This window comes from Podarcis cretensis (genome assembly GCF_951804945.1).
Source record: "Podarcis cretensis genome assembly, chromosome: 15".
Lineage (NCBI taxonomy): Eukaryota > Metazoa > Chordata > Lepidosauria > Squamata > Lacertidae > Podarcis > Podarcis cretensis.
In genome coordinates, this window is record NC_137185.1 from 4,789,792 (window position 1) to 4,801,408 (window position 11,617).

The 11,617-nt window shown below is 44.4% G+C and overlaps 1 protein-coding gene across 1 annotated transcript in view; it reads left to right on the forward strand.

Moving 5' to 3' along the window:
- RPS6KB1 (ribosomal protein S6 kinase B1) overlaps positions 1–11,617 on the forward strand; it is a 28,378-nt gene that overhangs the window by 10,603 nt on the left and 6,158 nt on the right. The window contains exons 5-14 of the mRNA XM_079955733.1: positions 91–238; positions 391–448; positions 1,509–1,609; positions 2,808–2,898; positions 5,858–5,948; positions 7,296–7,403; positions 8,303–8,365; positions 8,902–8,979; positions 9,659–9,766; positions 10,849–10,961. Coding sequence (XP_079811859.1) covers positions 91–238; positions 391–448; positions 1,509–1,609; positions 2,808–2,898; positions 5,858–5,948; positions 7,296–7,403; positions 8,303–8,365; positions 8,902–8,979; positions 9,659–9,766; positions 10,849–10,961 — 959 coding nt within the window. The remainder of the gene's footprint in view (positions 1–90; positions 239–390; positions 449–1,508; positions 1,610–2,807; positions 2,899–5,857; positions 5,949–7,295; positions 7,404–8,302; positions 8,366–8,901; positions 8,980–9,658; positions 9,767–10,848; positions 10,962–11,617) is intronic.

Consider the following 11,617-nt stretch of genomic DNA (forward strand, 5'->3'; position numbering starts at 1 on the left):
CGGTGGCTGTGTATTGTGGGGTTGCTGACAGTTGGTTTCTGGTGTAGTCTTTAGAACATTGTCTTTACTGTTGAAGTCTCTGTTCTCTAGGCAATGATTGTGCGAAATGCAAAAGATACAGCTCACACAAAAGCAGAGCGGAACATCTTGGAGGAAGTCAAGCATTCGTTCATTGTAGACTTGATTTATGCCTTTCAGACTGGTGGAAAACTCTACCTCATCCTTGAGTATCTTAGTGGTAAGGATGCAACTGATGGTCAGAATGTGAATTCTGGTATTGTAGCCAGCCGGCAGTGTGGGGTGGAAGCTTTTTCACGTACCGTATATAGCAGAAAGATGACTTATTGTTTCTTACCTTTCTCCCTCCACCCCATGCCCATTTCATTGCAGGAGGAGAACTGTTCATGCAGTTGGAGAGAGAGGGGATATTTATGGAAGACACAGCTTGGTAAGACAAACAAGTTCCAATTTCCAAGCCTCAACAACCAGGCAGCTTCCTGTGTTCCTACATAAGGAAGTTTCTGGGAAAGTGTTAACCTTTTCAGAGTTGAATAATTGTTGCCCATTTTGAACAAACTGGCAAGTTTGGTATTTTATATGAACCTATGTTCCTGTGGAAAATACCCAGATTTAACAAAACAGTGCATGGATCCCCTGTTTGGAACTGTGGAATAGTAGGTACCGTATTTTTCACTCTATAAGATGCACCAGACCATAAGACGCACCTAGTTTTTGGAGGAGGAAAACAAGAAAAAAAATATTCTGAATCTCAGAAGCCAGAACAGCAAGAGGGATCGCTGTGCAGTGAAAGCAGCAATCCCTCTTGCTATTCTGGCTTCTGGGATAGCTGCGCAGCCTACATTCGCTCCATAAGATGCACACACATTTCCCCTTACTTTTTAGGAGGGAAAAGGTGTGTCTTATAGAGCAAAAAATGCGGTATTTTCTGTGTACACTCTGGGATGCTGGGAGAATCTGCCAGAATGCACTTGTTTCGGCCAGGAGGGAAGTGAAGTAAAGAGATTCAATTCTTCAGCTTAGTAGCTTGAGTACTCACCCTCCAGCTCCTGAGGAGCAGAACTAACTTACGCTGACAGTGAAATTTCAGGCTTATCTCAAAACTATGGTTTGGTGTGACGTCTGAATTGAAAAACCATTGTTTGTCACATCTGACAAGGCAGAACTGGAAATGGTGTTTGAATCGAGTGTGCAGGCTGTGGTTTGTACTGAGTGTGGTTTGGTGTGATGTCTGAATTGACGAACCATATGGCTGTTTCTCCCCCTCTGAAGGCTGTCCCACCTAGGGCCTGGGGTAGGAAGTGGATGGAGAAATAAACCATTTAGGTATCTTGGCTAGCCTGATCTTGGATTGGTTCACATTCTAAAATTATGATTAATGCAAACCACAGTTTGGTGCGGTATCTTAATATTCAGCCACAGAATTTTTGTACTCAGATAGGACGCGTTGCTATTGGCATTTATTTGTTAATGAAATTCTTGCATTTCAGCTTCTACTTGGCTGAAATTTCAATGGCTTTGGGGCACCTGCATCAGAAGGGGATCATCTATCGAGATCTAAAGCCAGAAAACATCATGCTCAACCACCAAGGTTAGTGGTACGACAGTGAGCTCGTGTGTTGGCACGTGCCATAGCTTTATAGTTCTAAAAGGAGGGTGGGAAACCCTCAGGCCCAGTGTCCAAATGCTGGTCTCTCTGCCTGGCCTTTGGGATTCTCCCCCATCATACACCTTTCCCAGCCACATCCCTCCCTGGCCCTCCTCTGCAGCCTCACTGAGTGTTTTTGGCAGGCTGGGGTGTGTCCTTGAACTTTTATAATGCCTCTTGGTTGCCTGAATCAAGGATAGAGATGGGTCACAATTGGTGCTCTGCCCACTTTTGCCTACCAAAGGCATGTGACCCTCAAAGGTTGCCGCCTTTCCCCATCAGTCCTAGCTAGGCTGGCAGTTTCAGGCCAAAATCATCTGAAGGGTGGCAGGTTGGTGAGGTTGATTTAAAGCATTTCTCTCCAGCCAGAAAAAGCTTGCATCTCTGCGCTAAGACCGTTCCTGCCTCCAGGCTTCAAATCTAAAAAGAAAAACGCAGAAGAGAAATGGAAAAGGGATTGGGTGTCTTTGACGCACTTCTCTTGTTTGAGCTGTCCCTCCCTGCCCCATTTTCTCAGACTGAATCCAACCATTTGTGAAGTCTGTTTTGTTTATTTAGAACATGTTACCCTGCTGCTCAGCCAGAAAGGCTCCCAGAGTGGCTTAATGCTTCCCCTATGTTCTCCTGAGGCAGTCAGAAATCTAGATTATCTGTTAGGGCAAAAAAGGACACTGCTCTTCACGCCACCCTCAAGATACTGCATGGTTATATATGTTATTTCAATTTTTTGAAAGCAAGCTGTATGCCACCAAGCATTTGAAGTCTCCAGAGTAATAATACCCTGTTAAGTCTTTCTCTGAGAAAGTCTGTTGATTTCAGTGGACTTAACATTTCTTAGTCCATTGATTTTAGTGAGTACGTTTTGTGTTATGACTAACATTGGATCTCAACCTGTGGGGCATATGCAGTGGAGCTTGTGGTGTTTTTCCTGTTGGGAATCGGTATAGTTCTAAGGTTACAGCTTTTTAATTGACTTACTTTATCTGCCTTGAGGGGCTTTTGCTGAAAAACAGTTTATAAATTAAGTACTGTATGTTAAAATTAAAAAATGCCCAAGTTGGGGTTTTGGTCTCAGATACGACTTGTTAGAATGACATGTTAGTGTTTCTTTCCCACTCCACCCCCCCTTTTTTTCTTTTAGGTCATGTTAAGCTGACAGATTTTGGACTGTGTAAAGAATCCATTCATGATGGAACTGTCACGCATACATTCTGTGGAACAATAGAATACATGTGAGCCCGCATGATGAAACAGAAAAGTATTTCTCTGGTCTGGGGGTAATGGCTAAATTTTACCTTTTAAAAACTTAGCTCAATATATGATGGGCTTTTCTTGGGTGAGGGGCAAGGGGCTAGGCTGTCTATAGAGCTCAGGACTACTTCCATAAATATTTGAGACACTGTATGTAGAGAAGTCTTCCTGCCAGCCTGCAGTCCTCTTCATCCCTGACGAGTGAATTTTGTTGGTGTGGCTGATGGGAACTGGAGTCCAGTAGCATGCAGAGGGACACAGGTTCCCCACCACAGCCAAAGGGCTTTATCTAAACCATGTATATTTGAAAGGAGCTAGATTTTATACGTAACTTTGTAAATCAAACTAAAACTTTTTTGCCCTTAAAACTCGTTTCTAGCTTAGCCACCTGCATATTCTTAAGTTAATAAAATTATGCTGCTTTGGTGGTGTGATAACTTGCAGCTGAGCTCAGATCATTGACAGTTGCTTGTTAGGAATCATTAATTTTGGAATCTGGAATCGCTGGGGATGCATGTACCATTGTAAGGCTGAACCAGGTTTATGAGCATTACACTCTTCATGCCCAGTGGATCAGAAGATGGCTGATAAACATTTTATGACCCACAAAACAAAGCTCCGTATATTTCAGAAACTTCCCTTGATCTGATTTTGTGATATGAGGTACGTACATCCCACTATACTACACAGCCAAGCAGTAACAGCTATCTTTTAATTTATGGGGCACAAAGCATGTAGCAGCTATGTGCTGATCTACATGTTATGAAAAGTGTGACATTTGTCTATCTACTACAAGCTTACAATGATATGGTGACTCCAAATCCCTAGATTCAAGCCAAGTACCTGGTTTTCATTTACTTGGAAGTCAGTTGCAGGTTATTTTAGGAACAGGTCAGTTCTATATTGTAGGAGAGGCTTGTAGTAAATGTGGATCCATACACAGCAGTGAAAAAGAACTTTCTTGTCTGGTTGCCTGGAGGCTGTTTGTACTCACCACAGGTGAGTGGCTATTTACAAGCCTTTCTTTTCTTTTTTTAAATAATATTTATTAAAAATTTTCCAGAATAAAAAGGAAAGATAGCAAGAAAGAAAGAAAAAACAAATATGATTTACACTTGGTTTCAGTGGCATCTTTCCCGGACTCCCCCCCCCCCCTTGTATTCCATTTCCCTTAAATTGATTCCACAGATTCTTACCCCAAATTTTAAAACCTTATTTGTAATTTTAAATAACCCATTTATTCCAAATTAATTTATCTTATTTATCTTAATGAACCATTTCTCCTTATATTTTATATAATTCCCTAAGATCGACCCCATTTCCCTTCCACGAATTCCCCTATTTTCAAACAACAAACATGAAAAAAGAAAAGAAAGAAATAATATATAATTTTACAGCCTTTGGATTCCAAATCTCCCCCCCCCCCCCCATTCCCCGGTTCCAATCCCCAAAGTTCATCCATTGTCTATTGCCAGCCTGGTGTATCCACGTCTATATCTCAACTCCACTTTGCCGTCTTTTGATAGCTTTTAATTTCAGAAAGTCCAATCTCGAAAAAACTCTCAGAAAAAGTCATTGTTCTTCCATCCAGACCTCTATGTTTAAGAGTCTAACTTAAATTCTATTTCTTGGTCCTTTTAAAGTCTGGATGTTCCAAATACTCCGGCTTCAAATTTGGTCCAGCTCTTATTCCTCAGGTTGCTTTTTCCTGTTCTGCTGCCGAAACCTTCTAATTCAGAAACTTCTTGTTCTCCACAGAGGCTTTTGTTATTCAGGAACATAACTTGCGTCAAGTCCCTTCCTTTCTTCAATAGATAAATCCATTGTCTCCTTTAGTATAGAAACCTCTGTAGACAAAATAATGCTTCGTTTTTGCAGCTTTCCCAAGAGATAACAGATCCTGCTCAAATTCATAGTATTTTTCCACTTGCTGCTACTGTTGCAATGTCCCAGCCTCCCTCTAGAGGGAATATGGTAACTTAATTTCTTTCAAAATCAGACCCAAAAGTCAAATAACTTGTTGCCTTTATTTCCAATAATTTATGTCCAAATTGTAACAAATCTAACCAGCAAAGCCATCGTAACAAAGTTCTCTTTTATTTTCCTGCTTTGACAGCTACTTTGACAGCTGTCAAAGTTTCTGTGTCTCTTCACCAGTCTCTCATAGCGGATCGTTCCCGGTTCCCGGGGGGGTTGCATTTTAGTTCCCACAAATCAATCTTCTCCTCCAGTACAATTATTGTAATTTCCCTTCGTGAAGTTAAAAATTTTTTTCAGGTAAACAAGTTCATCTCTCGATCTTAGTTGTCAAATCCTTGCGTTGAGCCATCTACAACGGGGGGGGGGGCGGACTTCCTTTTTGCACTCCCCCCGCTCGCTCCAAATTCAAAGATCAAATTTCCCTTTTAAGTCCAATCAATTTACTCACGGGTTGTTCCTTTTAGTCCAAATCCGAAATTTTCAAAGAAGTCGTTGCTCTCCGCCGAATGGCATGCAGCTTCGCTGGGCAGGGGAAGCATTGGACTCACAGCACCACCACCCCCCCCCCCGTCACCCGCTCCGCAGCCTTTAAAAAGGCTCCTTTGTGGGTCGGGGGGGCGCAAACGGTGCCTGCCGAGTCACCAAGTCCATGGGCATCTCCGCCCATGGTTTTTGAGGGTCCCCGCGTCGCCGGCACGGCAGGACCCGACCCCTACCCAGCCGACTCCCTCCGGAGCTTGGAGGGAGTCCGCCATTCGGCGATGGCGCCGACCCGGAAGTCCTATTTACAAGCCTTTCTGAATAGGGTTTTGGGGGGCAGGGGTGTGTAAGAATTGTACAGCAATGCAACTTAAGCCGTATATGGGGCATCTTTGCATCTTCTTTATGTTTCTTTGAGGGCAGGCTAGTGCTATCTGCCTGTTCAAAACTTTTTTGCTTTGATTTTTCTTGTCTTTCTAGGGCTCCTGAAATCTTGATGCGGAGTGGGCACAACCGTGCTGTGGACTGGTGGAGTTTGGGGGCATTAATGTATGACATGCTGACTGGAGCAGTAGGTGCACATTTATAAACTGCATGCATTTTTTTCATTTCATAGAGCAGGGTTTTCCAAACCTCTGAGTTCACTACACTAGCCTCTCTTGATGAGCTTATAAGCAGCATTTATCGATCACCATTGCTAAGAATCAGAAAACGTAAAGAAAGAAGTAAAGCAAATGAAAGCAATGATACCATCTCTAATGAGATGGATGGGATTTTAAGTGTTCATAGAATTGTAGAATTGTAAAACTGGAAGGGATCCCAAGGATCATCTAGTCCAATGCAGGAATCGCAGTGTTGCATGGTGGAATCATCGTATTAAATACAGAGGTTCTTCACTCACTGGCAATGCTTTTATGTCTGAAACTCCCACTGAGCAATGATGCTGTCACATCTTTGCAGGATGGAATGATGGGTCAATTTACGCTTGGACTTGGAGGCAAGCAGGCCCATTGCTCACTTGTGTATCTCATAAAAGTGATGGAAGTGGCAAGAGGAAACGGGAAGGCCGTATAGCTCAATGACCGAACATTGCAGAGGGTGCCAGGTTCAGACCCCAGTGGCATCTCCAGGAAGGGCTGGGAGAGGCTGCCTTCCTGAAACCCAGGAGTGCCGCTGCTGCCAAGTCAGCTAGATGGACTAGGGGCTGGCCAGCTTCTTTACGGGCTGTATCCAGCCCTAGTCTTACTCAGAATAGACCCGCTGACATTAGCAAACATTAATTAGGTCCATTAATTCAGTGGGGCTGCTCTGAGTAGGACTTACTTGTGTTCCTATGATAATCTTTTTATTCGCTGGGAGGGGGTTGGACTGTAGATTTTTCACTTTTACAGCCTTATAAAAATTCCAGAGCTAGCTTTAATGGTGAGGTTAGATCTTTAGTGGTTATTTGCTTGCAAACTGCTTCATGCCCTCCTTACTGAATACTTCAGCCCGGCGTGTGTTGTCTGCTCATCCCAGCCATTTTGTTAAATAGCATATGTGACGTCATCACTCCTGGTTCTCCCCTGCCCCAGTTCCCCTTCATTGGCTGCTTCACCTTGACATGTAAACGATCCACCCAGAGCTACCATTTAGCCTTGTGTTGCCTATGTTAAAAACCAAACCCAGTGCTCTTCCCATTGTTTTTGCAGCCCAGGAATTGGGACTGGTTTTCTTGCTGTACTTCCAAAGCTTTCTTCAGAATAGCATTGTGTGGAAATGGCTTTAATTGGGACTGTGTGTTTGCTTTTCAAAATAAAAATATGTTAAAGCAGGAGTATCTATTTTTATATGAAATTGCATAATTGTGGTGCATAGTTCCTTATGGCCTCCTCTCTCTCTTTTCTACCTCCTCTCCTCTGTCTCCCACATTCCATAGCCCCCATTCACTGGGGAGAATCGAAAGAAAACCATTGACAAGATTCTCAAGTGTAAACTCAACTTGCCTCCCTACCTCACGCAAGAAGCCAGAGATCTGCTTAAAAAGGTGGGGATCTTAACAGGGAAATTTGGGGGTTTTATCTTAAAGCAAGTCACAGACCAGCGCTTCCCCAATTAAATGACTTTGGGTTGCGTCCAACTAAAGCCTTACTTAAGTAGACCCATTGCAATTAATGGCTCTAAGTTAGTCATGTACTTGTGAATACAGAGGGCCTGCCACTTACGCGAGGATTTGGTTCTGAGGGTCTGCGTGCAAAGCCAGGAACCCCTGGAACCACACCCTGCAAGGCAGAGGGCTGCTTACCTGCATCTGGGAACATTGCAGGAGGGCCATGGGCAACCTTCCCAGACCCTGATAAGCGAAGCACTAAGAAGACGCACTTCCTTTACTGGCTTCTGGGATGCTCCCAGGACCCTCACACCTGATCAGGAAGGAAGGCGTCACCATACCTGCTGCGCCTCCTTCCCAAAGCTAGTCACCTTGGTTACCTGGCCATGTGAGGGTTCTGAGACGCTGTCAGAGCCCTCCCACTCCTCAAAGCCCTGTAAGTGAGGTGGGGGTAAATAAATGGAGAGTGGAAAGCAGTGAGTTTCTTTGGCTTTCCGTTTATCTGCTTATTTTACTCCCACCCACGTGAGGTTGCAATCATGTAAGTAAAGCAAACACAAGTTGTGGTTTTCCTGTATGACTAACCCTGGATGCTGCTCGTTGCATTTAAGTCACAAGTCCTTTAAAAGAAAGGGTAGCTGAAGGAAATGCTTGTAGTTTATTTTCTTAGGAAGGAGGTACTTCAGTAAGGAGCTGGAATATTGCGGGTGAGTTTGGTCCGTAGATGATCCAATGTTCTGCCTTTGGCATCTTTAGTTCCAGCAGTCTGCTTCAGTATGCAACCCAGGCTTTCAGGGTCCCTCACTTTTTCTTAAATATATTTCCCCTTTTCTAAGCTGCTAAAGAGAAATGCTGCCTCACGTCTAGGAGCTGGTCCTGGAGATGCTGGAGAAGTTCAGGTAATTTTTGCTTAATGCTTTTGCTCAACTGGAACACAAGGCTAGACTTTCTCCTGGGTTCTTTTTTTCTTTTTTCTTTTTTTTAAACAACATCTGTGTTGTGATCTAGAGCATGTTCCATAGAGACAGTGTTTGTATACTCTTACTTTTTAAATTACAATCCAAATTGTTTTGAACTGGTTTGCCATCCTGGCTTCCTTCAAGGAGTTTGGGAAACTAGTGGTTTAGGGCTATGTGTGAGAGGGGGAGAGGGAGAAAATGCTGGCTGCCTCTCAGAGCAATTCTAGGGTCAGTGGGATGTATAACAGCTAAAGAGAGCCCTATTATTTCATTACCAGTTGTAAGCACGACTTGAATCCAAACTGAGGAAAGAAACGAACATGGCTTTCCTCCTTGCCTGGATTCATTCTCATCACCTTCAGCACACCAGACAAGTTGTCCCCTTTTAGGTTTGTGTATAGCTTAGGAAGCTTCCACTTTGAAATCTTTTTCTCTTCCGGGTTGGATTCTGACTGTTGTCTAATAATGGTCCTTAGGCTCATCCTTTCTTCAGACACATCAACTGGGAAGAGCTATTGGCTCGGAAGGTGGAACCCCCATTTAAACCGTTATTGGTATGTATTGGTAATGCTTCCTTTGGTGCTGGATAATATTTCACATATAAACTTAGTATTTGCTTTGTGGTTTGTGGATCCCAAAGTGCCCAGGCTTTCCCCCTAAATAATTATTCAGAGGCACACCCCATTTCTCCTCTAAGTATTTATACCTAGCTCTTCATTGAATATTTCAAGAGCAGGGAATGGTGACATAAAAATAAAATGAAAAATGCTCGGGGGGGGGGTAGTATACAAAAAATACAGACTCAGTAAAAGCAAGTCTAATAAATAACAAACAAATGCAACAGCTCCATCACTAATCAAAGCAAAGGTAAGCTGTAGTGAGCACAACAATTATAATTTCCATTTAAACCAAATTCCTGGGTAAAGAAAACAGGACACATGACAACTGAAACAACCAAATGGTCTAGCAGCAGTTCCCACTCCATCTCTCGCCTGGGGCTGCTCACTCCCGACCTTTGGAGACACTGAAGTAGTGACCCCAAAGGGGTGAAAAGAGTGCTGTCAATGGACTGCCCCAAAAGGGGTGGCCTCTTCAAATAGTGATTTGTCATCAGGGAGTTTTCCTGCAGTTTCTTTTATCTGCCATTCTGACGATTTCAGTCCTTACCTGATATTAAAGGTGTTTTGCTTGATAATCTGTTGACATTCATCCAAATATATTTATTTTGCAAAGCAATCCGAAGAGGATGTGAGCCAGTTTGATGCAAAATTTACCCGTCAGACTCCTGTCGATAGCCCCGACGACTCGACTCTCAGTGAAAGTGCCAACCAGGTCTTTGTGGTAAGTAGGAGTGGGGCAAAGTGCTGGATTGTTGAAAACCAGCAGAATCTTGGTCTTCAGGCTGCAGGGAATGTCAGAAGGCCTGTTGAGGGGTGTAGACATTCTGGAAGATAAGATGCTCTCTGCCACTGCCAGGCCTCCTTTCTGAAGCTTGGGCACGCTCTGCATCTCCCTTAACTACTTAGTTGGCTCAGTTTCCCATTGCTCCTTGTACCTTATTCTGGTCTGCAGCTGGTTTTATGTAGTGGCATAGGCCAGGGATAAGGAGCCTGTGGATGGTGTTGGACTCCTTCCATCATTCTTGACCGTTGGCCATGCTGGCTGCAGGAGCTGATGGGAGTTGAAATTAATACAGGGATTTGGGCAACAGCTGTCTGAGAGCTTCTGAAAGTTCACATAGGCACAATGGAGCAAATCCTCGGACCCAGAGGTTTTCAATCTTTTTGAGTCCATGGCTCTCTTAGTCACCTACATTCTTTCTGCGGGGCTCAGGTACCCAGTTATGTCACCCCTTGTCTGCAGAACTGGCAGCCTGTCACCCTTTTTCGGACACCCTCTTGTGGAGTGTTTCCTCAGCTTTCTCTCCCCTCTCCTTGGGAGTCCTCCAGGCAGCTGCTGCCCCCCCCCAGCCTCTGAGCTGCCCCCTGCCCGCCCCAAAGAGAGGTGCCTCCCAGAGGCATCATTCCCCTGCAGAGTTTATCGCCAAGGCTGCTGCAATAAACAGCTGTGCAAGCCTTTGGGAGGCAGAGACGTGAGAGTGCATCAGAGAAGGGAGGGAGGGAAGGAAAGAGGGACAGAGGCCAGTGTTGCCTGTGGCACCCCTGAGCATCCATCAAGGCACCCCTGGGGGCCATGGCACACTGGTTGAAAACCACTGCTCTGACCAAAGGCAGTTTTGATGTTAATTCATGTTCCTGTTAACAACCCACATATTGGCTCTATCTAGATGGCTAGGATTTTTTGTGGGGGGGGGGGGTTACTGGTTCTTTCAAGTTTTGTTCCTGTCATAATACAGAACATTCATTCAAATTCTTTGGGTGGGCATGGGCTGGACTTGGCAACAATTATTTCCCACCATCTAGGGTTTCACATACGTGGCTCCATCTGTACTTGAAAGTGTGAAGGAGAAGTTTTCCTTTGAACCAAAAATCCGATCACCTCGCAGATTCATTGGCAGCCCACGGACACCCGTCAGGTATTTCACTTTCCCTTCCCCCATCCCTAGTTTTGGTGAGTAGCAGCAAGAGGGTCATTGAGATGTTGAGGGTCTGGGCCTTTCCAGGGTGGTGAGAGAGAATATAAATGGTTAATTTTACCATTTATAGTGCTCTGTCTCACTAGGGAATGGGCATAGCTCAGTGGTAGAGCATTTGTTTTGCATGCAGAAGGTCAAGACTTCAGTTTTTGATGCCTCCATGTAAGGGTGGGAAAGATTCCCTGCCTGGAACCCAGGAGAGCTGCTGCCAAACAGTTAAAATGGTGCCCTCTAGATGTTGTGGACTGCAATTCTCTCTGACAATTGGCTGTGCGGCTCATGGCTATCTTCTGCAGCCACTGTCAGAGGCCTCTGAATGCCCGTTGCTGGCTTCCCAGGCTGGCACTGAGAACAGAATGCTTTCCTGGCCTTTGTCTTGACCCAGCAGGGTTCTCGCATGATCTGAAAGGCACAAGGCTCAGAAATCCCTTAAGTTTCCTGGATGTTGCTGTGGAGTTCCAAAGTCAGAGACCGTAGCCCAATTAAACCTGTTGAATCGGGTGCTTCTGCTAGGTGTAGTGCAACAGCTAGCATGTTTCTGTGTTTTTCCCCCTGCAAAACTTCTTTCAACAAACGTTTCTTCTCTCTCTTTAAAG